This window comes from Monodon monoceros, unplaced genomic scaffold (genome assembly GCF_005190385.1).
Source record: "Monodon monoceros isolate NGI ecotype Baffin Bay Population unplaced genomic scaffold, NGI_Narwhal_1 Super_Scaffold_4, whole genome shotgun sequence".
Taxonomy (NCBI): domain Eukaryota; kingdom Metazoa; phylum Chordata; class Mammalia; order Artiodactyla; family Monodontidae; genus Monodon; species Monodon monoceros.
The window spans coordinates 64,789,247-64,815,923 of NW_021703781.1; the positions used below are offsets into that span (position 1 = coordinate 64,789,247).

At 45.1% G+C, this 26,677-nt stretch overlaps 1 protein-coding gene across 5 annotated transcripts in view; it reads left to right on the top strand.

The window, feature by feature from the left end:
- The first annotated feature begins 1,614 nt into the window (after positions 1 to 1,614).
- ACSL5 (acyl-CoA synthetase long chain family member 5) overlaps positions 1,615 to 26,677 on the top strand; it is a 45,506-nt gene continuing 20,443 nt past the window's right edge. Inside the window, exons 1-3 of one of the 5 annotated variants that reach the window (XM_029245655.1) lie at positions 1,615 to 1,694; positions 20,120 to 20,304; positions 23,917 to 24,022. In XM_029245655.1, the coding sequence (XP_029101488.1) occupies positions 20,149 to 20,304; positions 23,917 to 24,022 (262 nt within the window). In that variant the 5' untranslated portion in view covers positions 1,615 to 1,694; positions 20,120 to 20,148. Of the gene's footprint in view, positions 1,695 to 2,173; positions 2,201 to 3,894; positions 4,133 to 13,469; positions 13,496 to 20,119; positions 20,305 to 23,916; positions 24,023 to 26,677 lie in introns of those variants that run through there. The other 4 variants (XM_029245656.1, XM_029245659.1, XM_029245658.1 and 1 more) reach the window with 4 other exon arrangements.

The window sequence follows — 26,677 nt, forward strand, 5'->3', positions numbered from 1 at the left end:
AGTTCAGTAGTTGAGCCCGTGGAAGGCAGGGTGGCTGCTTGGAGCAGTGGGGGGTCCAAGAGTGTCCCCAAACCAGCAGCCTCCACATCAACTGGAATTGTGAGAAATGCAGATTCTCAGGCCCTGACCCAGGCCCACCGTATCAGAAACTACAGCATGGGCCCAGCAATCAGTATAACAAGCTCTCCAGGAGACTGTCATGCTCACTGGAGTTTGGGAACAACTGGCTTGGAGCATCTTGCTCTCTGGCTAGTGTGGTGTCAGCAGGTGTTCGGTGGGCCCCCAGTTCCCATTGAACTGTATCTTCTTTAGCCACCTCTGAGAAGCCTTTTCTTTCTGGTCCTACGGTAGGACTAGGGCTCCATGGCAAGAAGTGAGCTTACAGAGTCAATGCGCCTACGACCTGGATAAGAATCTGGCCAAATAAGACCTCTATGTCAGTGAGGTAGCCACTCCCCCATACAGAGTCAGCAGGAAGTGGTATTGGTTTCTGATTTTGATATTAGCCGCCCAACCAAATACAGTGAGAAGAAAGCTAATGCAGCATTTCCATGAATTTCTGCAGGCCTGATACTCAGAAAACGTTCAAGTATTTGAGGTCTGCTAGCGGTGAAATGAACACTTAGCAACAAAGCAGCACCATACGGGGGCAAAGGCACTGCGGTGGTTGTCTGTGGGCCTGGGTCAGGCCTTACCTTGACTACTAACTGACTGCATGATTCTGAGTGATTTCTTTCACCTGAAAAGGCCTCATTGGCCTCACCTATAAAAGAGAGATCACAAATGATCTCCAGAGCCGCTTGCATCTCCATCCAGCGTTTTTGTTTGGTGATGATGCCTTGCAGTCTTAAAGATTTTGGACTCGAGAATGGTGACTAGTGACTTTAAAATGGAAAGACAGAGGAGGATAGGCTGGACCGCGATGCAACAGCAACCCTGCTTCTTCCAGAGCTCGCTGAGCCGTGGGTGGTGTAGGCTGTGTCCATGATTCTGCATTCTAAACCCCACCCGGCTATGCCTGTCCTTCTGTCTCGATTCTAGAGTGATTTGCCTTATTTGATTGTCTTGGAGACATTGTGATTCTGTAGGGGTCACTGGCCCCTTCTAGAAGAAGGCTCATCTCTAAAATGCAGGCCTCTGCTTATCTGAATCTTAAAGCTAGAGGCAGTTAGAGTGGTGTCTCATTTTTCTCTCCCCGCTAAACTCAAGGAGCACTTTTTTCCTCTTCCTGTCACAATCTCAAGGATTCTGCCCAAAAAGCAGGTGCAAAGCCCTGTCTAACCCCTCCAGTTTCCCTGAGGTATGGGCTTTATACAATGTTTTGCTTGTTAAACGTTAGCTTTCTGAGCTGACGACTCTCTCTCTTTTTTTTCTTCCTCTAAAGCCCATTGCATAACATTCTCCTGTTTTAAACTTTTGCCAAATCCTACACTTCTCACTGTCGGAGGTTACCACAAGTGTTTGAACAGGTAACTTCTACCTTTGAACTTCTATTGCAACAGGTTCAAAGGTTCCAGGAGAGCTGGTTAGCCACTCTCATTGGCTTCAGGTGTGGTCCTGACTCGGGCGCTGAGGAAAGGCATCATCACTAAAGGAAACGTCCGGACTCAGGAGCTGAATGTGGTGCTGAACGAGTACCGCCAGCTGTGAGGGCCGCATTTCCTGGACCCCGGAAGCGAGAGTATTCTTACAAGGTAAGCTGCAATAACGCTACCTGCTCCATAGCTTATATGCTTATGGGAGAGCAGAGGTAGGGGTGGTTGGGGAGAAGACAGTGGGCCGTGTGTCTATTCTCAGCCTAAGGCTCTTTCACAACATGAAATAACATTTGGTTGAATAGTAATCTCAGCTGACTTGCGTGGGAGGCAAAGAAAAAATCAATTGAAAAGGGGGTGGAAACATGGAAGGGGCTCTGAATGTTGGCAGGAGATGGACTTGGAAGAGAGAGTTGTTAATTTCACTAAATGCAAATAAAACAGACTTAAAAGCTTTAAAGGTTATAACCAAAGCCAGGACGTGGGTCTCCTTCTCTTCCATTTAGAAATGTCTGTATCAGTATGATTAGAAAGGCTGCTGCGGACAGCCCTTCCCATTTGGAAGGGGGCAGGGAAGGGAATTCTTAACAGACTTTCTATCCCATGCTGGTGCTGTACAAGATATGTGACGTGCACGACCTCATTGGCTCGTTACCTCCTGTAAGGTAGGTGGTGTGGTTCTCATATAACAGATGAATGATGTGCCTCTGGGCTGTTAAACAGAGCAGCCTGGGCTGCATAGCTAAGAGGAGGTGGGGCAGGAATTTGAGTCCCGGTCAGTATGTCACTACAGCTTTTTGCTGCATGATGCAGAATGCTTGCGGGCTGTGAAGACCTTCCATCATCCCCTCACATCTTGGGGGTGTCCCTCATGCATGTAGGATTGAACAGGAATGCACCTCTAGATGCTAGAGCTTTAGAATGACCCAGACTCTTCTGTACTTGAGGATTTGATCCTGGAGGAAACCATCTTCTCCCGGCCCTAAGCTCTTCGTCGGGTTGGTAAAAGAAGACAGCACCCAGGGAAGAGCCCAGTAGCATTATAATGGCTGAGACTTGACACCCACTCTGCCATCCTCTGCTCGTCGCTGAAGGGAGCTGCCCCTATGGGAGGTGAGCTTGGAAACTAAGCAAAGCCAAGTGTTCCTCCAGCCATGACATGAACCTGAAGATGGAAAGGCAGAGGGGGCACCCTCATCTTCCCATACTTCATCGTTCTCCCATGTCTAAAGTGGGCTCCCGTGAGGCCAAGGGACCAGCTCTTATGTTCCCTGAGATTGGGGCACAGCTCACTTTGGTTTTTATGGTTGGAGGCTTTTAGGCCCTCCTCTGTGTAGAGAAGGAATCCCAATCTAACTCTAGTAAAGAACTGAGCTCATGCTGGATTTACCTTGATCCTTCTTAAAGGAACCAAGACTGGGGAAAGTGCTGCTTAATTCTGGGGTGTCTGAGAGGTGGTGGGGAGGGGTGGGGGCAGGAAGGGGCAGGAGAACTTGTTCTTTCTGCCTTCAAATCTGAGAATGGAAGCTCCCATGCCCTTCTGTGGCCACAGCCGTAGATGAATCCATTGAGACTACTGCAGGTACTGAGGCCCTGTAGACCAATCCCCAAGACTCTTTCAGGGCATCTGCACATTCAAAGCAATTTTTGTAATAATACCAAGAAGTAATTTGTCTTTGCCACTGTCGTTGTCTCACGAGTATACAGTGGAGTTTTACAGAGGCTCCAAGATGCAGGATCAATCTGACAGCTAACAGCGTGTGTGCTTGTGGATTCCTGATTTTAAAATTTCCCAGTTGTAATCTGGGAGGTGAGGGAGGCAGCAAATTTGAGGTACGAAAATGATGTGTCAGAGGAAAGGAACAGATCTCCGTGGCTGTCCCTGTCGTTCCTGACATGCTCGTTTTCTTGGCTTTATCAGCACTGCTTCGGGGACTGAGGCAGGCTCACTGGGGACTGGAGAGTGGGTGACACAGTGCATGGCTGGCCAGCAATGCTGGCCAGGCCAGGCTGGCCTCCAGGTGTCCCCACAGTCTTGGGAAGGCTGCGAGGGCTACGGTGCCCTGTGGCTGGACCTCCCTGTCCTGGGAACCCAGGGAGGGGGTCCCACCTCTCAGACACTGGTGGTCAGCAGGGGGCACCTCAGTCATCTCCGTCTGGTTTTTGTTCTTGGTTTAGCGGTAGTCAGACAAACAGGGAGAGCGTGAGTTGCGTGGATGCAGGCTGGCTTCTGTGTCAGCCCTTAGGGACTGATGGTAAAGGCTTTGAAACCGAGCCAGGAGAGCTTTAGCGGCTTTTCTCCTTCTGGTCAGAATGCTTCCACTTTCAGTTGTGAAAGAAAAACCAGGAAGTGAAGTCCCCGAGCACGTTAGAAGCCGGCCATGGCCTGACTCCTGACACGGGGCAGCTCAGACAGGGGCCTGACGGCTCAGACGGCTCAGAACTGGGGACCCTCAGCCTGCAGAGATGCTCTGAAGCCCCTGTGACCCTGGAGGAACCGGGGGTGAGGGGAGAGGCCAGGGACTCGTGCCACGAGGAACTCAGAGCCAGGAGGCCCCATTCACTGGAAGCACCAAGAGATGCGGCCCCCTCGCAGGGTAAGGGGGCAGCTGGAGGGGGTATTTAGTAAGGGGTCTTGTGGGCATGGGGCAGAAGCCCCAGTGGCATCCTGACCCCCAGCTCTGGCGAATCTGCAGCTTGCTGTGTCACAGGCACGTGTCAGTGCTCACTTTCTCCCTGGTCTCTAAGGGACTTCTTTAAACCCTCCTCGGGCTTCCCTGGTGGCGCAGTGGTTGAGAGTCTGCCTGCCGATGCAGGGGACGCGGGTTCGTGTCCCGGTCTGGGAAGATCCCACATGCCGCGGAGCGGCTGGGCCCATGAGCCATGGCCGCTGGGCCTGCGCGTCCGGAGCCTGTGTTCCACAACGGGAGAGGCCACAACAGTGAGAGGCCCGCGTACCGCAAAAAAAAAAAAACAAAAAAAAAACCCAAAACCCTCCCCATCAGGAGGGTGGAGGAGAAGGCAGATTGTGGAGGAGTCCTTTCTCCTGCCTCTCTTGGGGAAGGGGAACCACAACCCGGAACCCATTTTGTGGGCCTGAGCCTCTGCCTATAGCCCGCCTGTGCTGCACTGGGGGTTGTCCTCAATTCTCCTGACGGATTTTCAGTCCTTCTGAGGGGAAGAGCTGTCCGATGCATGACTAATGGAATGGTTTCTGGATGAAGTTGGATCTGTTGTAAGGAGTAGGGCCACAAGCTGAATCTAAGATGAACTTGACCTTCAAGGAGTGAGTGTTGGAAAGGGACTCCATAGTTGGGGCTTACTACCTTCTGTGGGTATCCATCTTGTTGGTGATTTGAAAAGTAGGATTGGATCTATAGCTCCTGTTTGTAGGTAATTGGTATTCTCTAACAGAGGCAGTCTTAAAAAATAATAGAATTAAATTGAACTAAATTTAATTTAATTTAAAAATAAAAGATTGGTTCAGTTAAAAAAAAAAGGAATAATTGGTTTTGGTGATCCCTCCCTCTGTATTCCAGGGTGAGAGTTACTTTATGGTTGTCCCCTCCAATGGACAAGTATTTGAGGTGAACACAGAAGAATCTTGGAAGAGACTTGGTATAAACTCTTGTAGGCATCACTTTTACGCTTGGCACAACAAAAGGGACAAAAACTGAAATAAAACAAGAGTCACAAATACTTATAGAAGAGGCAGGCAATAGAGCTAAGTAAAGTAGGTGATATGTAACAAGATGCAGGTGAGAGGCAAAAGGCAAGGCAGGTGCACCCAGATAAACATACTCCAACTTGACGGGTTTTTTTCAAACATTATCCAGACCAAACAATGCTTCAGCCGAGCATTTGTTGAGGTCCTGACCTGAAATAGTCTTTTCTCCCAACTTTTATTCTAACTCTCTGGGGGCAATGACACCTAAAATAATATCAGTGTATCATTGAGTGCCTAGGCCCTAAACCCACAGATGCTAGAGGGAGGCTGTGGGTCCAGAAAGGAGAAAGGAAGGAAACTATGGGGGAGGGGGAAGAGGAAGCCAGTTACGCACCAGCTCATAGTGGGTACTCTGACATTTCATTAAGACAGTATTAGGAGATGGGTGGTTAAGAGAGGTGAAGCCACCTTCCCAAGATCGCAAAGCAGCCAGCTGTCAACTGGAAGAGAAGCTGCAGTTGGTGTGATGTTAAAAACCATGTTCCGTCCACTCCTGTGTAGAATTAACCTCTCTCTGGATTTCCTAGAAATTTTCATTTTTAAAAAGATTCTTATGTATGGTGACCCGGGAAGATATTGACTTCACATATTTATTAGAGACTTTGCAGGTTGACATTTTTCTAGAATGTAAATATTACAGCTACCATTCTTTGAATATTTACTGTGGGGCAGTGCTGTGCTTACCGTTTGTTTTAATTTATTTATTTAATTTATTTATTTTTGGCTGCATTGGGCCCTCGTTGCGTGTGGGCTTTCTCTAGTTGCAGCGAGCAGGGGCTACTCTTTGTCGTGATGCGCGGGCTTCTCATTGCAATGGCTTCTCTTATTGCGGAGCACTGGCTTCAGTAGTTGTGGCTTGCGGGCTCAGTAGTTGTGGCTCGTGGGCTCTAGAGCCCAGGCTCAGTAGTTGTGGCGCACGGGCTTAGTTGCTCCGTGGCATGTGGGACTTTCCCGGGCCAGGGCCCCAACCCATGTCCCCTGCATTGGCAGGTGGATTCTTAACCACTGCACCTCCAGCGAAGCCCCTGTGCTTACTCATTTATGGGGCTTTTATCTTTTGATCTTCAAAGCAGTCCTATGAGGTAGGTATGTTTTTTTGTAGACAGGGGAACCAAGACTTAGAAATAAACTGGACACAGTATGAAGAGATTGCAGCTGGCATTTGAACTCTGGCTCATTTAGTTCTGAAGGCAAACTCTGCCTCCATTTTTGATGAGTCTAGTTTAGTGCATGGACCAGAGAATTAGAAACTGGGAGAAACTTTTTTCTTGCAAATCCTCCCACTTTCAAATCCATAGAAATGGAAAGCAGATCCATCCTTGGTTGCCAGGGATTGGGAGGAAAGAGGAATGGGGAGTAGCTGCTTAATGGCTACAGGATTTCCTCTGGGGATGATGAAAGTGTTTTGAAACTAGATAGAGGTGGTGGTTGTACAACATTGTGAATGTACCAAATGCCGCTGAATTGTTCACTTTAAAGTGGTTAATTTTATGTTACGTGAATTGCACCTCAGAGGAAAAAAAACCCCTCCCACCTCTAGGCAGGTGAATTCCTAAACGAGGACTTGGAGATATTTTTAGAAATCAGGAAGGAGGTTTCTGTTTCTGTCTGTCTCATATGCCTGGCCAGCAGATGAACTGACCCTCATTTGGAGTGTGACCTCAGGTGACTCGTGTCCGGAGGCACCCTACGAGGGTGACATGTCCCCAGCAGCCCTGAGGTCAGCCGTCGCTGCTCTCGCCGCACTCTGCTATAAACACATCCCGGTCTCTTTCTCCCCCGTGTGACCATGCACCATGAGATCAGAAATGTACTCTCTCGTTCTTCGCCTGGCACAGAGCCTGGTATTTTCCAGGCTCTTAATTCATGTCATTAGAATAAATACGAGTTTTGGAGTTTGGAAGGTCAGGCAACCCTTGTACTGCTGTGGCGAGGCCATGGTACCAACCCTCTGTGGGGAAGCTTGTTGTAGATCTCTGGGTCTCCATGGGTCACTCTACTCTAAGAGTTGTGAGGTTGTGAGTGGCTTGTGGGAGGATGCAGGCGTGAGGTAGGGCTGAGGGAGATGGCAGGGTCAGAGCTCAGAGGTGGACCATGTGATCCCCAGCTAGAAATCCTCTGTTTACAAAATAGAAATGAGGAGTTGTTAAGACCTTTGTATGTAAGTCGAAGGGCAGTTATACTACAAAGATCATGACCATCTCTTCTCTTTGGGGACATCTCGAAACAGAACATCTGATATTGACAAGGAGTTAGAAACTGACTTAAGTGGAAGAGGGAAAAAGAGAGCTCATCCTCACTGAGGGCTTCCTATGTGCTGGACAGCATAGTGGAAAGTCTACCCATAGTATCCCTTTTAAGTAGAGATGATTACCTACCCCTTGTGGTGTGCAGTGGAGGGAAACTCATGCTCAGTGACATTAAGTAACTGTCCCAGGGCCACATATCTGGTAAGTGGTAGTTCTGTTGCTCTGGTACCTGGAAAGGCAATGGCCTTAAATGTTTGCCCCTGGAAATGAGACTATTGGGAATAAAGCTGCTTGTTTACACACTGCATCTGGTGACCCCTGACTTGCCCGACCAGGTAGTGAGTGGGCTCATTCTGCAGAGACCTCTTTCACAGCCTCCTGCATCAGCCTGTCTTTATCCTGGCCTGGGTGATGGGGTCCTAGCACTTTGTCCAGCCTATCTTTATACAGGCTCTTATCAACTCCAGCGGATTGTACTGGTTCTCCTGACCTCAGCACTCTCGTGATTCACTTGGTCAGCAATAGGCTTGGAAGGCCTTTGGGAATGTTTACTGAGACAAGAGCTTCCTCAGGGCAGAGCTGCTGGACTCTGACTTGTTGGAAGTCCAGTAGTACATCAAGGTTGGCTAAGTCGATCTAAGATCCAGTGGGACTTGTCACTGCCTGTCACCAGCCTATGAGTGGCTCAGCAGCTATCCTGTGTGATCTTCATGGACTGAGTTAAGAGGATTTTGGCATTTGACTTAATGAAGCCTTTCCTGATAAATCCCACCCCACCAAGGCCTGGCACCCCAAGGCTCTCTGGTGTTTGTGAACCAAATGACTCCAGTGGTGTAGTGTCTATACCAGGCCCCAGACACTGACTTACTCAGCCATTTGGAAACTTTGTCTTTTTTCCCTTTCAACTAAAATTGGTCCTCTATCTCCATCAGACATGTCTCTTCACCATTTCCCTTCACGCTTCTCCCACTTTGGTGCCTCTAACCGTGCTGCACCTCTCACCCCACGGCCGGGTATTGCTCTTCCTCTCTTCTACTTAGGCTTATCCAACCTAATATGGTGACTGCTGTCTCCATGGAAAAGTAGATGGAGAGACACAGACAACAATGGAGAAAGGTAGTTTGGTGACAGTGACCCTGGTTGGAATCATAGTTGGGGTCTTACCAGCCATTGGCTTGGTGGGGTGGTCATCCTTGATTGACCCTGGACATAAGACTATTGTCAATACAGCCAGGGGATCAAGGACCACACGTCCTTGAGGGTCCAGTGCTCCTTAGACCACCTCCACCTACTCCAGTCTACGCTGGTCTCTCCCGTCTTCATATTCATTAGCTCATCTTGCATGCTGAATCCTTGTATAGGTGATTTTAGTGTTCGATGGACCCATAAGTCCCCAGAGGGCAGGAGCTGTGCCTTCTAAGTGTTTGGTCCTTTGCACACAGCACAGTGCTGGGCATACGCTGAGTCTAAGATCTTGGTTTGCCTTATTCAAAGGAAATTATACGTAAATTTAAAGTGCAGAGGGTAAATGTATCTCTTGCCACATACATACTTTCTCCAGTATGTATGGAGCAGATGCTCCCAAAGCTGGGGTACATTCCACAGAGCATTTGTTTCCTGCCTGGGGAATTGGCTTTATCCCCTACTGGACTATGGACTCTGAGTGTAGTTTCCCCATGCTGGACACACTGCCCGGCACATAGTAGGTGCTCATATATTCAAATGCTTGTAGGATGAGTGAACCTTGACCTCACTCGGGTCGGGTTGCTTAGTGTTGCCCTTGCTATAGCAGGAAGTCCAGCTGTGGCATTTCTGAGGAGGGCTCAGCGGCTCTCCCCACCCCCCCGACCCCCCACTGTGTCTAGGCGCACATCGTGTCATCGCGGGATTGAGTTTTGCAACCTGTTTCCTCAGTAGACTCCCCTCCCTCGGTGCCTTTCTCTGATCTTGTGCTAATGGTGAGCGAAAGGGGAGGGTGACTTGATGGCACTCGGTGGGTTCCCACCGTATCCCGGGCACAGTGCTGCATTAAGATAGCCTCTGCCTGGGAGTGCTCACAACTCAAGTTGTCAGCTGAGCCCCAGGAACCCCCGAGACCCAAACCCAAGGAAAGAGCTGATCCGACTCCTACAGCTTTTCCTGTGCTATTCGGTAGCAAAGATATCACCAGTGGATAAGCATCGAAACCCTGAGGATTTATTTACGGTTATGTTTGCTGGTGGGTCAGGGAACTTTCCCAAGCCTCACCCTCACCTTCTCTCTGCCAGCCGCCTGACAAACTGGAACTGTTGGGTGTGGCCTAGGAATTGGGCTAGGAAAAACAAAATGTGGGAGATTAGTATCTCTTCCCTGTTTTTTTGGCTTTTATTTTTAAAGATTTTTTGATGTGGACCATTTCTAAAGACTTTTTTGAATTTGTTACCATATTGCTTCTGTTTTATGTTTTGTTTTTTTGGCCCTGAGGCCTGTGAGATCTTAGCTCCCTGACCAGGAATTGAACCTGCACCCCCTGCATTGGAAGGTGAAGTCTTAACAACTAGACTGCCAGGGAAGTCCCTCTGTTTCCTGTTTTAGTTACTGAAGCACTCACACAATCTTTCTGGGGTGTGGAAATGACTGCTTCGCCACCCTTGGGGTTTTAACAGGGATCCCCTTTGATAATGCTGTCTTCCTGCTTGGCCACACGTGAATGACCCCGTGGAGGTGACAAGGAGGCCCTTTCCCATCTGCCTGGGGACATGCCATGGGGTGTGTGCTTCAGAGCATGCTGGGTGCCAGGCCTCCAGGGGAGGAGAGCCACTCAGGCCTGGGAACCCGGCCCTGCTTGGTGGAGAAGGCTAGTGCCAGGCGGTGGCCTGAGCACCCAGGCGCTGGTGGGTGGCTGAGAAGTTATCTGTAGGCTCGTAGGTTGGGTTGTTACACCAACCTCTGTTCTCAGCAACTGCTGAGAATGTTGAAAGATGAACTGTCGGGTCCCCTTTGGCCCCATGACTCAACCTTCACCTTTGGTTTCTTATCCACTAAGGGAATGAATGAAAAACGTTTCCACCCTCAGAGCTGCCATCCAGACTGGCCGGTAACGTGAGTGCAGGAAAAAGGCTACTGATGGAATGTAGCTTTAGTGGTGGGAGAGCTGCACTTCTAGAAATGAGGGTGAGGCTGTATTCTCAGGTGTAGTCACATGAAATGCCACCAACCAAGGTGGTAGAACTTTCTAAGTCAGCTGCCTTAGTCAGAAGTGGGATAATTCAGAGTTGTTCATTTTACGTTTTTTTTTTTAAAAAGCATACATATTACAGATTAAACGATATATCCTCTCAAGTGTTACTGTCCCAATGATGCCTACTGTAACCTCCCTAATTAAAATTCACCCCCTGCTGTACACTCAATCCTCTTTCCCTAATATAGTTTTTATTCCACAGTATTCTATAATCTAGTTCTTGTTCAGGCTTGTCACCAAACTCCCAATAAAATCCAACCCCACAAGAGCAGGGTTTCACTGCTATATCCCAGCGCCTGGAATGATACTGATGGTACACAGTCAAGCCCTTAAATATCTTTGGCTGAATGACTGAATACCCAAAACTTCTGGACAATCCATTCATAATTTCTCCTCTTCAGTCTGTCTTTTCCTATGAGGATTATTCTTTCAGAAACACAAAAGCATACACTATACTGTCCAAGCGGTTTCTCCCTTTCTACTTGGTAATATTTCACATAGTTCTTTCCTTATCAGACCTGCTTAATTCTCCTTACTACCTGCCAAGAATTCCATTGTGTGGAAGTGCTGTAATTTGTCTGGTTACTCTCCTATCAAGGAAGGCTTTCCTGGTTTCTGACATTATCAGCAATCGTATAGACTAATGATGATGAACAGAATAGCTCATACCTGAGCCCATGCGTCAGGCATTGTTCTAAGCACCATACAGGTACGTGAACTCCTTTAATCACGGTGACAGCCTTATGAGGGAGATAATAGTATTGCCATTTTACAAATGAGAAAACACACAGAAGTTATCTACCCTAGGTCACAAAGCTGACCACAGACAAGGATTGAGCGCAGTGTGACTCAGAGTCCATATTCCTAACGGGTGCCTCAAACAGCCATTTAAAGTGATGCACTTTTTATTGAACTGATGTCTTTCTATGGAATAAATTACTAGTAGAGTCATTAGGTCAAAGGGAACACATTTTAAATTGTGGTAGCGGGCAATGGGCACATCCCTACGGAGGCTGCCCCAAGTTTACGTCTTCGTGATTGATAGTGCATTTTGTACTGTTTCATCATCGCTAATCTAAATGATGGGGAAAAGGCATTTCATTTAAATTTGCATTTTAAAAAACTATAAGTGAAGTTGAATGCCTCTCCCTAGTTTTAAGTAACCTGTTTGTTTTGCCATGAACTGTCTGGTCATGCCCTCTGCCCTTGGTTTTACTGGATTGTATTTTGTTTTTCATTGACTTCTACTCATTTCTACTGAGGAAATGAGCTCTTTGCCTATCTGGAATATTTGATATTTTTTCCCAGTTTATCTTTGACTTTGTCTCTGGTATCTGTTCTGCAGGGCAAATATAAAGTTTTGTGTAGTCAAAATTGCCAACATTTTCCTTTTATAGGTTCTAGGTTTTGTGTCTGTCTTGAGTCTTCCTCATGCCAAGATTATAAAAAACAATTCTCTCATACTTTTTATCCTCAAATACTCTCATGGTTTTCAATGTTTTATATTTAGTCTTTGATCCATCTCCAATGTATTTTTGTTTTAGGGGTAAGACAGTAATCAACTTTCGGTATTCTCTCTGAATGGCTAGTCACTTGTCTCAACACATTGATTGTAAGTGAAAAAAATCTATCTTGATTTGGTCTGCAGTTTAGTATATGATAATAGCATCCACTGGGAGTATTTCAGGATTATCTCATCACATAGATTTGTCTATTTATGACCAATAGAAAACTTCTATAGCTCCACAGTAAACAAATTGGGTAATGTTTGGGTAACCTCTCTGCTACCCACCCAATTCCTGTTACTTTTCAAAAACTTTCTATTTTTGTAAGTTTTATTTTTCTGGGTGAACTTTAACTTTTTAATTTCCCAAGAAAATCCTGTTGGTCTTTATTAGGGTTGCACTAAATGTATAAATTTATTTAGGGAGATTGGACCCCTTAACTATTTCAAGTATGTCTTTCCATTATTCAAGCCTTTTTATGTCCCTCGGATGTGAACTTTTTAAATGTAGGTTTTACACATTTATTCTTATACACTATTGGGAATGGCACCTTTTCCATTATTTTCGAATTAGTTACTTGCACAAAATATAGGAAAGCTATCGACTTTCTGGCTACTGATTTGGTAACTGGCCACCTAACTAAAATATCTCATGGTTTCTAATTGCCTCTTATTTCTTTAGAGAGATTTTAGGATTCCCTCCTCAGCAATTTTTTTTTAAATTGGGAAATATGACAATAAATTTTATCTTAGATATAACTGAATGTTGGCCCTTTCTGACTCATTTAAGATAACATGGGTAGCTGAGGTTTACCCTCCTTAGGAACCAATGCTTTTCCATTTTTTAAATTTTGTATTGAAATATAGTTGATTTACAATGTTGTGTTAGTTTCAGGTGTACAGCAAAATGATTCAGTTATACAGATATATAAATATATACATTCCTTTTTTACATTCTCTTCCATTATAGGTTATTACAAGATACTGAGTATAGTTCCTTGTGCTATACAGTAGGTCCTCATATCAGCCTTTTCTCTGACCATGTTTTGCTAAAGAGGATTGTTGTCTCAAATCATGTTGTGTTTTATTTCTTATTAGAAGAAAACTCCATGTGCTACAGAAGAGTAAACTGGAGTAAGGAAAGGTGAAAACTCCTTAGCTCCAGAGCTCTGAGAAAGCTGGGTGAAGGATCTTGCAATAGAACTCTTATCTGGTTCACATTCATTGCATATAAAGGAAAAGGTTATCAGATCCTCTCAGGTATGCCCATGAGGCTATTGGTTTGTAATGTCCTATTGACCTGTTGCCATTACTTTGGGCTTTGTCTATATATATTAACTATTAACTACGCAGTTAAGGAATGATATGGAGGGCTCCTAAATTGGGGGTGGCAGAAATTTAGGGAAATAACAATGGAGGCTGGATTAGAACTTAAAGCCCAACCGGGAAAGCAGAACTTTCATATACAGCCTCCTTAACAACACACAGGCCCCTTTGGAGTCGTTATGAGTTGAGAAGATTTGTGACATAGTCTCTAGGAGAGAGTAAGTAATTCAGTATGGAAGAATGTGTTAATTAACTGCGTGTAAGAACTTGGGGACTCTGGTCTCCCTTTTAATGAACTTTCTATCGCCACAGAATGAGCCCATACATGCAAGAGAACAGAACACCAATTAAGTCCAAATGAGTGTGCCACTTTCTAGAAGGCAGATTTTTTTAAAGCTTATAATTGCAATCTATATCTCATTATTGAATAGAAAATAATTAGTTCTTCAAGACTAAAAGCAAAGATAATTAGTCTTATTGTCCTTTGAATTCCAAAAACCCAGGGCAACAGAATCATGTATTTCTAGGCTGGACCATTTACCCACTTAACACTGTAGAAGACTTCATTTGATAAGATCCATCCTGCAGATTCTTCCAAGCCTGGAGGAGTAGACTGATCCTGACTGGTTTTTTATATATGTTAGAAATACATCCTTTCACCATCCATCATCCCGAACCTAATACCCTGCCAAAATATTGATCAGGAGTACCTATCTCAAGATTGTCCAGAGTGACTTTCGATGATTTAAGATTGGAGAGTTTGGGGGTGGGAGAGTTTTATTAAGGGAGAAGTGGGTCAACTGAGAGTATTTAGAACAGATAATTCTGAACTAGAAAACTGGTCATTTATGCAGCAACCACTCATTGAAAGTTTACTCTGTGCCAGGCATGGTGCAGGCATTGGAAGCACAGCAGTGAACATAACAAAGATCCTTGTTCCAATGAAAGCATCAGTTCAGTAGGGACAATGGACCATAAGGGACCAGGACTATTTCAGATAGCAAACAGTGACATGGAGAAGAGAAATCAGGGTCCATGACAGTGACTGAGGTGGAAAGGGCAATATTAAATAGGGTGATCAGAGAGAGCCTCTGAGGAAATGACATTGGAGTTGAGATTTGAGCTACAAGCAATACACAACCATTTCAGATCTGGGGAAGAGTGTTTCAGGCAAAAAGAAGAGCAGATACAGAGACCCTAAAAGATGGGAGTGGACTTATGCTTGAAGAGCAGAATGCACAGCAGAAAAATAAAATCTTTTAAGTGAAAGGGACTATCAGAAGACAAATTATTTATAGATTATAGGGAGATTCTGAAAGATTCATAGCAATAAACATAGTTGACCAAAAACATGAATATTAGAGTAGAAGGGGGTCATTTAAGGACTTTATCCAAGGAAAATGGGACAATGAAGACATGCTGCCCCAAATCGTCAAAGGAGCAAAACCCAGAGCTGATTATGGGGTGTTCATAACCTAGGTACCAAGGCTGGTCCTGGGAGCTTGCAAGCAGGTATGAAGGCAGGTGTCCTTCAGCAAGCTTGGGAATTCAACACGGCAGGAGTCAGATGAGTCATGTTGGCTGTGGCCATTCAAACCACAGAGGAAGTGAGGGCCCTGGAGAGTGAGTCAAGGGGAAGGGCTGAGGACAGATGGGCATCCTGGGGTATGGGACTAAGGCGTGTCACTATTACCACATCAGAAAGCGGAGGAAGCTTTCCAATTGGGGCAACCCTGTGGCTTGTTCAACCATCTGTAGATAACCTCAAACAAGAACTCCCAGATACAGTGTAACACAGCTCTCCTTCCTCTTTTCTTTACTGCTATTGCACTTGTCCTTACTCCATTCTTTCCCAACTGGGAGTGACGTTAAGGGAAGAGGAAAAGCTTGCAGGAGTTCCGTGGAGTGACCGATCAGAATTGTAATTTGAGTGACACAGGACACATGATGAGAGAGATGGTGGCTTCTCCCCTTGTTTACTTGAACATATCTGGAAGTGTTCATAGTTTCTAAAGTTTAGAATGGCAACCAATCCAGTACTGGTGTAACCTGAAGGTCTTGCCTTCTCTCAGACCCTCGGTTTCTCCCATTTAAACAGTGAGAGAGTTATATGATACGGTTGCAAATCCTCTCTAGTGCTAGCATCCTAGGTTCAAAATGTGTGTGTGTGCTGTGCATTAAAAAGGAGACTATGGGGCTTCCCTGGTGGCGCAGTGGTTGAGAGTCCGCCTGCCGATGCAGGGGACGCGGGTTCGTGCCCCGGTCCGGGAAGATCCCACATGCCGCAGAGCAGCTGGGCCCGTGAGCCGTGGCCGCTGAGCCTGCGCGTCCGGAGCCTGTGCTCCGCAACGGGAGAGGCCACAACAGTGAGAGGCCCGCGTACGGGAAAAAAAAAAAAAAAAAAAAGGAGACTATCAAGATAGTGAAAAGACAACCTACACATTGGCAGAAAATATTTGCAAATCATATATCTGAGAAGGTTCTAGTATCAGAATATATAAAGAAGGCTTACAAGTCAACAACAAAAAGACAAACAGCCCAATTTAAAAATAGACAAAGGACTGCAATAGACATTTCTTCACAGAAGGAATGCAAATGGCCAAAAAGCACATGAAAAGTTGCTAAACATCATTAGTCATTAGGGAAATGCAAATCAAAATCAAAATGAGATGTCATTTCACACCCATTAGAATGGCTATTTTTTTTTTTTTTAAAGAAAAAAACAGCAAATGTTGGTAAGGATGTAAAGAAATTGGAATCCTCTACATTGCTGGTTGGAATGTAAAATGATAGAGCTACTGTGGAAAACAGTTTGGTGGTTCTTCAAAAAATTAAATGTAAAATTACCATGTGACCCAGCATTTCCACTACTATTTACCCCAAAGAATTGAAAATAGGTATTCAAACAAAACTTGTATACAAATGTTCACAGCACTATTCACCACAGCCAAAATGTGGAAATAACCCAAATATCTACCAACTGATGACTAGATCAGCAAAATGTGGTCTATCCATACAATGGAACATTCTTCAGCCATTAGAAGGAATGAAGTACTGATACATGCTAAACCTTAGACATGGATAAACCTTAAAAATATTATGCTGAGGGCTTCCCTGGTGGCGCAGTGGTTGAGAGTCCGCCTGCCGATGCAGGGGACGCGGGTTCGTGCCCCGGTCCGGGAAGATCCCATCATGCCGCGGGGCGGCTGGGCCCGTGAGCCATGGCCGCTGAGCCTGCGCGTCCGGAGCCTGTGCTCCGCAACGGGAGAGGCCACAACAGTGAGAGGCCCGCGTAACGCAAAAAAAAAAAAAAAAAAATTATGCTGAGTGAAAGAAGTTAGACACAAAGGGTCGCATATTACATAATTCCATTTATACGAAATATTCTGAATGGGTAAATACATGGAAACAGAAAGTAAATTAGTGGTTGCCCGGGGTGAGGGGGAGGAGAGAGTGGGAGTTACAGTTTAATGGGTGCGTGGTTTCCGCTTTTGGGGCGCCGAAATGTTCTGGAAATAACTAGAGATGGCGGTTGCACGACACTGTGAATGTAATACTGTGACTGTATTAAATGCTGCTAAACTGTACATTTTAAAACTGGTTTATTCTATGTTATATGAATTTTACCTCAATTTTTTAAAGTGTGGGGAGGCAGGGAGGAAGCATCTGAAATTCTGTGTATATCCTATTTGGATACCTGGTCAGCAATAGCAAACAAAGTGAGTAAGCTATTTCAGTTGACAAATACATCTTTCAGTGTTTTCTGCAAATAAAGTCCCTTGCCAGTGTAGGCAAGGTAGTGAAGCGGCCAGGCTCATCCCATTTGTGGGCAATAGGACAGGAGTTCACCTAAAAGGAGTGCTCAAGTATTGGCAGACCGTGGTCCGGATTACACCAGATGTGTTTTCGTTTATCCCATACCAGGCCCTTACTAATAGAGCCAGAAGTTAAAACTGAGGTTTCATAAAAATCCAGTGTTCCAGGTTTTCTAGGGAGTAAAGAATCTGACCATCTGGTGACCCTGGGCTCACATTACTACATGGTAAGAATCAGCCGGGGTGGACAGCAGGTGCCACCTCTAGACTGGTCATGGGTTCTTTCTCTCTCTCCTCCCTTTGTGTTACCTGTCAGGCAATTCACCCTCCCTCTTCCCCCTTCCCACACTGCCAGATTTCACCTTTAGACCCTCTTTTGAAGACGTTGTTTGCAAAGTCTCCCATTATGTCTCCAACTGAAATATAAAGCTGCCATGTGTAAGAAGAGGGCAAAAGTCCTCAGTGCAACAATCTGTTCTTGTATCCAAGCAGGGAGGTGCAGGTAAGAATCTTTCACTTGAGGAGGGATGAAGGCAAAGGGCAGAATCCCAGATTCTAAGGTAGCACCAGACTGGTGGCAGTACCCCAGGCTGAGGACAGGGGTTGGCAGTAGGCAGAGATGGCTGAGCACAAAGCAGGTTCCCTCTCCCTTTGGCATTGCTACCTGTCCTGTGAATTTTGCAGCTTCCCCTGGGGCAGCCGCCCTTCTCAGCCTGGGGTGGGTGGCCGGCCTCGGAATGGTGTCCTGCATGGCTGGCTCTCTAATATGCTTTGCCTCCTGGACTGCCTTACCACACAATTTTGGCTAAGGCTGGATTCCAAAAATCCCAGCTCTCAGAATCCTGGCAGGTGGTCATAATAGCACCTGTTGTTAGGTAAACTAGCACCTTTGGGGTCTGGCTTTTTTTTTTTTAATCTTCTTTTTCTTTACCTAAACACAATGTGGAAGAAACCAAAGAATTGAGACAGTCATCCCAGTCTCTGGAAGTTCAATTTTGCTCCATAAAATGGAAAGGGACTACTCCAAACTCAGGAATAACCAATCAAGGGGTAGAAAAATGATGAAAAGTGACTCCGGGTTTCTTGTGACTGTTACTGTTCCCACACACAATTTCTAGGCTTTACAGCCTTTGTTAAAGTGGAATGAATTGTTTCCCTTAATGGCAAAAGTTCCAGGAGCCAGCTAATGGCAGCTGTCCCAAAGCTCTGAGGGTGGCTATGACTTTTTATTGGACTTGCTTTGCTCTCTTGATTTTGAGTAGGAACGTTTAGTTTCATCTCTGAGATATAGGGTGTTGCAGTAAACTTTAAAGAATACAAAATCTGAAATGCCTTTGCTGTGACCTGTAAGGGGCCAGATGAATTCAGTCTCCTTGAATCTTGTGGCTAGACTCTATAAGGAAAAAATGGGTTGTGATTTTGTAGATTTTAACGGGGAAGCAGCAGTGGCAAATGATGAGTGACCTTGGACAAGTCACTACTTCTGGGAGTTTCTATTTTCTTTGTCTGTAAAGTGCGATTTCAATTAGATAATCCATGCAAACAACCCAGCTCAGTGCCTGACATAGAGTTGGTGCTCATTTGTTTGATGCTCTTATTGTCCTAGTCAAGTCTGAAAGTTGTGAGGCAAGAGCTGAGAGAGACTGGCTTCAGCGAGAATGAGTTCCTAGGACCCACTCAAATGTTAATGCCTCCTGTCAGTAGTTTGAAGCTGGAAACTACAAGAAAAGCTGAGTTGTGGGGGAAGACTGTTTCTTTTGGTTCGCTGAGATCACTTCCTGGCCTGAATCTTCAATGCTCACCTGCTACCATGTGTCAGGCCCATTCTCCTGCATCCTTCCTGCAGACCTGGCTAAAGTTGCCTCCAATAAAACTGGTTCCTCCAGGCTCCCTGGAGGAGAGGACTTTGGACCTGGCAAGTTGTGGTTCTGTTGATTTCTGAGACCCTCCTGATGGCTCAGAAAAGAAAGCAATGAGCAAGGCATATCTGGCCAGCAGGAAATGTCTTTCACAGGAGAATGCTTAATTTCTTTTTTTTTTTTTTTGCGGTACGCGGGCCTCTCACTGTTGTGGCCTCTCCTGTTGCAGAGCACAGGCTCCGGACAACAGGCTCAGCGGCCATGGCTCACGGGCCCAGCCGCTCCGTGGCATGTGGGATCTTCCCGGACTGGGGCACGAACCTGTGTCCCCTGCATCGGCAGGTGGACTCTCAACCACTGCGCCACCAGGAAAGCCCGAGAATGCTTAATTTCTAAGATGGATGGTGTCACCTCTCCTGAGGTTCCCTCTTCTGTCTGGTTTATACTAGGGAGAGGCAGTTGCAAGAGTCCTTCGTGACCCTCGTTCTGCTTGGGCAGGGGGAGCTCTCTGGAGCCCCCTCCTCTGACTACCAGCTTATTTTGGGTCCAGAGGGCTTCTTCGAGGCTTTGTCAGTCAAAAAATTAAAGGGTAGTCCTTTCTCAAAATTGTCTGGAAAATGATTAACCTGTTTCCTTTGATCCTTTCTGCCTTGTGGGAGGACAGTCAAGTAGCAAGGGTAGAGAATGCATTCTACTGTTCTCGACAATGTTAAGGTAAACAGCGGGAGAAATTCAGCTGCTAAAGTGGTCCAACCCTGGCTATTTGGAGGGCTAGAAGCTGTGTGTGTGTGTGTGTGTGTGTGTTCTTTCTGTAAACATAGAGCTGTTGAGTAAAAATATACGACCATTTCCTCTAACTTTTTCTTTCCTTCTTTTTTTTTTAGGCCTGAATTTCCTGCTGCTATTCACGAAGATGCTTTTTATCTTTAACTTCTTGTTTTCCCCACTTCCAACTCCGGCACTGATCTGCATCCTGACCTTTGGAGCCGCCATATTCCTGTGGCTGATTAACAGACCTCAGCCCGTGTTGCCTGTTGTTGATCTGAACAAGCAGTCGGTGGGACTCGAGGTAACTTACCCAGCACCTTTTCAGTTTGTCAAACTTGATCAAGCACAAACTAATTCAAGACCTGAGGATCACTGGTGAAGGAGACTTGGGTGGGGCGGGGCATAGTATGGGAAAATAAGCCTTTTTGGTTAGCAAAACAACCCAAAATCTGTAAGTTAAACTTTCTAGTCATGGCATATTTTCCTTTGTAATAAAAATGCAATCACAGCTTTTACTGGTTTTATGATGCCAGTAATCTAGATCTGGGGTTGGCAAACTACAGCCTGCAGGCAAAATCCACCCTTTTCTGTGTGAGTAGCAAGCTAAGAATGTTTTTTATATTTTTCAAGGGATATGTAAAAAAAATTAAAAAGAGTGATAGATCATATGTGTTCCACGAAGCCTAACGCATTTACAAAGCCCTTTACAGAAAAAGTTTGCTGACCCACGATCTAGATGAGGGAGTCAGTACTTTGGGGACAGGAGAACATTTTCATCAAGACACGCAGTGTCTGAGAATAGTAAAGAAGTTATTGAGTTAAATACCAGCTTTGAGGTAATGTTCCCTCTTAAAACGACAGACATTGAGCTGGGCTTTTCCCCTCAATTCCCTGACTTTTCAGCAAATCACACCGCCTCCTATATCTCTGAGCTAAGGGAAAGCTCCAAGAATTTTCTCTCATGATTTTTCATCTTCAACCCTTTTCAGAGAAAAAAAGCATTCCTGTTCCTTTGTAAAGCTAACCCCTTCTGATCTTTTTACAAACTCTGTTCTTCTACTCTGGAATCTTACTCCAAGTTGCCTCCACTCTCCGCCTGCCTCGCTTTTATTTGGAAGATTTTTAGCAGCATCTTCCTGTCCTGCTGGTCCTGCTGCTTCAGGCCACCATCTCTTTTCAATCCTCCCTTTTCCCCAGAGTCTTTAAGAGCAGTGCATTTGTTGATTCCCTCTTCTGAACTTCCACTCACTGAGAGCTGACCTTTATCACTACCATCTCCCCAGACTTCTCTGCATCACTCATAATCTAACTTCTTAATTCAGTGATTCTTCAGCCTCTTCCTTTCAATTGACTTGACACTTCTGCTTTCCTGAAACTTCTACTTTTGCCTTTCATCGTATCCTTCAATGAGATTTCTTCCTAAGAAAGAAAGCTTTCTTTCTTTGTCACTTAAGTTCTTTCCTCTCCTCATCTTACAGTGTCGGTCTCACCATCTCTTGATTCCTCTAAAGCAGGGGTTGGCAAACATGTTCTGTGAAGGCCAGACAGTGAAGAGTTTAGGCTTTGCAGACCACATGGGTTGTGTTGCAGCTACTCCACTCTGCTGTTATAGCGTGAAAGCACAGAAAATATGTAAATGAGTGCGCACGACTGCGCTCCAATAAAATTTTATTTTAACAGTGACGAGCTATGTTTGGCCCCAGATAATAGTCTGCCAGTCCCTGCTTTCAATCCTCACTTCTTTTGAGAAAACCCCTCCTCTTCTATGACATGAATATGTACCTAAAAGTCTATGACGCCCAAATCTGACTTTCTACTTCTGACCTCGCCTATGAGTTCCAGTCCATCTCAGTGACACTCAGGTACCTCAGGCTCCACACATCTTTGTACTGCATGTCTTCTCCCTTACACACACACACACACACACACACACACACACACACACACACACACACGCATGCACCCATTCCCACTTCCCTTCCTGCTCTATCTCACTTAAATGCATCTCTTCTTACCCAATTGCCTAAAGTTGAGTTGAATCATCTTTCGTTCTTCCTCAGTCCATCTATGTAAGTAGACAGGAAGACCCCATCTTTCTTTTCTAGAAAAAGAACTTCATTTCTTTTTTTTTTTTAATTTATTTTTTTTAATGGTTTTTTTTGGCTGCGTTGGGTCTTCGTTGGTGTGCGCAGGCTTTCTCTAGTTGCAGCGAGCGGGGGCTACTCTTCGTTGTGGTGCGCGGACTTCTCATTGCGGTGGCATCTCTTGTTGCGGAGCACAGGCTCTGGGTGCGTGGGCTCAGTAGCTGTGGCATGCGGGCTCTAGGGCACAGGGTCAGTAGTTGTGGCACATGGGCTTAGCTGCTACGTGGCATGTGGGATCTTCCCGGATCAGGGCTCGAACCCGTGGGCCCTGCATTGGCAGGCAAATTCTTAACCACTGCATCACCAGGGAAGTCCCAAAAGAACTTTATTTCTGATGTCTTGACTTAATGTGACATCAGTGGAAATCTCCTGATGCTCCAGATTAAGTCAGATCTCTTGTTATATAGCCTCATGGATTACCTTGTACTTTTATAACCCTTATCTTGGTAGTAATTTACAATTTTGAATGCTTATTTAATTGATGCCTATGCTTCTCTAAACTAACTTTCATGAGGGTTGAACCATGCCTATAGCTCTTTACTGCAGCTCCAGGATCTAAATCAGGGCCTGATCCTGTAGTTCTGCTGACATTTCTGAACAAATCCCTAGCTACTCCCTCTTTCTCAAATACCCTGTTTTCAAGCTGCCCACCAGAATCTTCAGTGGGCTTTCTTGCCTCTGTACCTTCTTTTTTTTATTTTAGTTGAAGTATAGTTGATTTATAATACTGTGTTAGTTTCAGGTGTACAGCATAGTGTTTTCTTGTTTGTTTGTTTTGAGGTACGCGGGCCTCTCACTGTCGTGGCCTCTCCCGTTGCGGAGCACAGGCTCCGGACGCGCAGGCTCAGCGGCCATGGCTCACGGGCCCAGCCGCTCCGCGGCATGTGGGATCCTCCCGGACCGGGGCACGAGCCTGTGTCCCCTGCATCGGCAGGCGGACTCTCAACCACTGCGCCACCAGGGAAGCCCCGCATAGTGTTTTTGTTTTTTGGGTTTTTTTGCACATGATGTTCCATTATATGTTATTATAAGACACTGTATAACTCCCTGTGCTATACAGTAAATCCTTGTTGCTACCTCTGTGCCTTTGTTCAGGCTATTCCTTCACTTTGAATTATCCTCCTTTCCCTCTGCCCTACGAAACCACATCATTTTGGTAAATGCTTACTTATCTTCAAAGTCTCTATTGAAATATTATTTCTTCTCTGTAGCCTTTCTACTTGATACAGAATTGTTCACTTCATTCATCTCCCAAAACAATTATTACAGCATGTACATCACAGTATTATATTTGCATGTTTTTCCCTTCTCACCCTACCCCAGCTCCAAAAACTCTCATTTATGGGGTGCTCATGGGCAGTAATTTTGTCTTAACTCACTTTGCATCTACAGTAGCTGCCCAGTGACTGGAATATAGTATGCATTTGATAGATGTTTAAACTTCACATGATTTTTTTAAAACGATATAACTATAATATTATCTCTTTTGTGTGTATGTGTGTGTGTGTGTGTGTGTGTGCACGCACGTGCGTGTATGCCTAGGGAGGTGGGGGGAGATTGCCAAAAACATAACTGTGACAATCTCTGGATTTCTCTGATATGAAGACACCACAGTTTTGAGATTTAAAAAATTGAATGACTGAGTACTAAAAGGGTCATCGCTGTGCCCTCAATAGTCAGTGTTTATGTTCTTTTCAGTTCAATCCATAAGGGTTTGGAAAGGGTGGGGAAAGACTCAGCCTTAACCTAAACTTGGTCTTGTGTCTTAGGGAGGAGCACGGAGAGGTCCTTGCCAGGACAATGACCTAATACGTTACTACTTCTCAGATGCCAAGACGATGTATGAAGTTTTCCAAAGAGGAGTTGCTGTGTCTGGTAAGCCTGGATGTCTCACCTTGCCTGTAAGACCAAGGTGGGGTCCTGTTCCATACCTCTCCTTCCCAGTCTCGCTTCTAAAACTCTAGCTGTTTAAATGTGGTGGTCCAAGAAGAATCACAAATACAGCGTGGAGGGGACGTGAGCACAAAATCAGGATGGGTGCTGTAAACTGTGTAGTAGGACAGACTTGGGTTTGAAACCCAGTTCTTCTATTTCCAGCTGTGCGACTTTACATAAACCACTTTGCCTCTCTGAACCTATTTCTCACTTAACACAAGGAGAACTTCCTGGCCAAATTGTTGTTAAAGAGTTAACAGTAGGAAAGTATTTTGATTAATTCACTAGTACATTATATTTGTTTAGGAACATGCTTTTCATAAATGCAATTCCCTGCATTATAGAATCTGAGCCAGAATTAGTATTCAGACCTCCTGACTTCTTACCTCGCCCTTGCCCCCAGTGCCGTACTGCTGGCCCATGCTGCTGCCCATAGTATCACAGAAGGTAATTATCTTTTGGACTTTCTTAGAAACATCACCACATGAACTTTGGTAGGGTCATTTGGAAAATATCAAGGCTCAGTCATTCTATCTTGTATCATTGAACATGTTGCTAGGTACACTGGTTTCCTTTCAAAATCAACTGACTTATAACTCTCGCTATAACTTTTATCTTTTGGGTGATATTCAGTGCAGGCGGAGGTTTACCTCTGTGACTTCTTCTCATCCCTTCCCTTCTGCCTTTTAATTATGACTATGACAATATTTAATAGTCGAGCGCTAACCAGCCTATCGTTTGCACGGATATATCATCTACTTTATCTTCCCTACATCACAGGGATTAGTTGCTATCACCCCATTTTAATTTATTTTTATTTTTTAAATGTTTATTTGTTTGTTTGTTTTGGCTGCATCTCATCTTAGTTGTGACATCGTTGTTTGTTTGTTTTTTTGGTTTCTTTTGGCTGCGTTGGGTCTTTGCTGCTGCGCGCGGGCTTTCTCTAGTTGCAGCGAGTGGGGGCTACTCTTTGCTGTGGTGCACGGGCTTCTCATTGTAGTGGATTCTCTTGTTGCGGAGCACAGGCTGTAGGAGCCTGTGCTGTAGGCGTGCAGGCTTCAGTAGTTGTGGCACATGGGCTCAGTAGTTGTGGCGCACGGACTAAGTAGTTGTGGCGCACGGGCATAGTTGCTCCGTGGCATGTGGGATCTTCCTGGACCAGGGATGGAATCCGTCTCCCCTGCATTGGCAGGCGGATTCTTAACCACTGCGCCACCAGGGAAGTCCCTCACCCCCACTTTTTAAAGCAAGGAAACAGAGACTCTGAGATTCAGGAACATTTCAAAGGAGACAGAGCTAGAAAATGTTGACACTGATACTGAAATTTAAATCTGTCTATCTGGCTAGATTATTCTATTTTACGTCAGCTCTTAAGTGTTTTATAAAAGTTGTTGCACCTCCAGACAATGAAAGGTTTTTGTAAAGAAAACTTATATCTGAAGTCTCTAAAGGGGACTGTACTTACTATTTCTGGCTCCAAATTAGTACTGATTTAGACTTCCAGGCAAATAACAAACACAAACCAATGCAACCATTAGTTTTATTTATTTGACAACTTAAGATAGTATATAGCTAATACAATAGACTTTCCTTTGGGATTTTCCATTTTTTGAAGTTTTCTTCACTGAGCATGTGTTGTTATTGTAACTAGAAACAAGTCATTGAGCGTGTAATATGTGGCACATAACACTGCTTCATTTAGAAATTTTATTTCAATACTCAATTTAAACTAAACAGATAAAGTTAAAATGGCTTCTCATGTAAGTAGGCTTGAAAAATCCATCCTGGCTATTTCCATAGAAAAATGACATGTCTGTTTACAACTGGGATTGAATACATCAGCCCTAACCTCTATCTTTAACCCCTACCCAGTAGATGATCCATGTTGAGAATCACCTGCAGATAATGTTTAAAATATACATCCTCTGGCTCCACCTTGTTGTTTTTTTAAATTTAATTTTATTTATTTATTTTTGGCTGTGTTGGGTCTTCGTTGCTGAGCGTGGGCTTTCTCTAGTTGGGGCGATCAGGGGCTACTCTTCATTGCAGTACACAGGCTTCTCACTATGGTGGCTTCTCTTGTTGTGGAGCATGGGCTCTAGGCATGCGGGCTTCAGTAGTTGTGGCACGCAGGCTCAGTAGTTGTGGCTCACGGGCTTAGTTGCTCCGTGGCATGTGAGATCTTCCTGGACCAGGGATCGGACCTGTGTCCCCTGCATTGGCAGGTGGATTCACAACCACTGTGCCACCAGAGAAGCCCTCCACTGTGTTTTACTGAATTAGAATTCCAGATAGTTTGACCTAAGAATATGAGTTTTTAACAAAGCTTTCCAGGGATTCTGCATGCCGGAGTTTCAACTCTACCCAGCTTTGGGACCCAGTTTTGCTGAGAAGTTGTTAATGGGTGGATTCTTTTTAGATGGCCACGTCTTAGAACAGAAGATCTAAGTTGCTTAACTTAATCAAAGGCTAGGCTGTTGCCTGGTCAGGACTCTGGCTAATCAGACTGAAGCTGATTAGGGCACAGAGTTGAATGAAACCCCAGTTGGTTCCCCTTTGGGCCAGTTATTTGACTTGTTCCTTGGTCATGGGCCT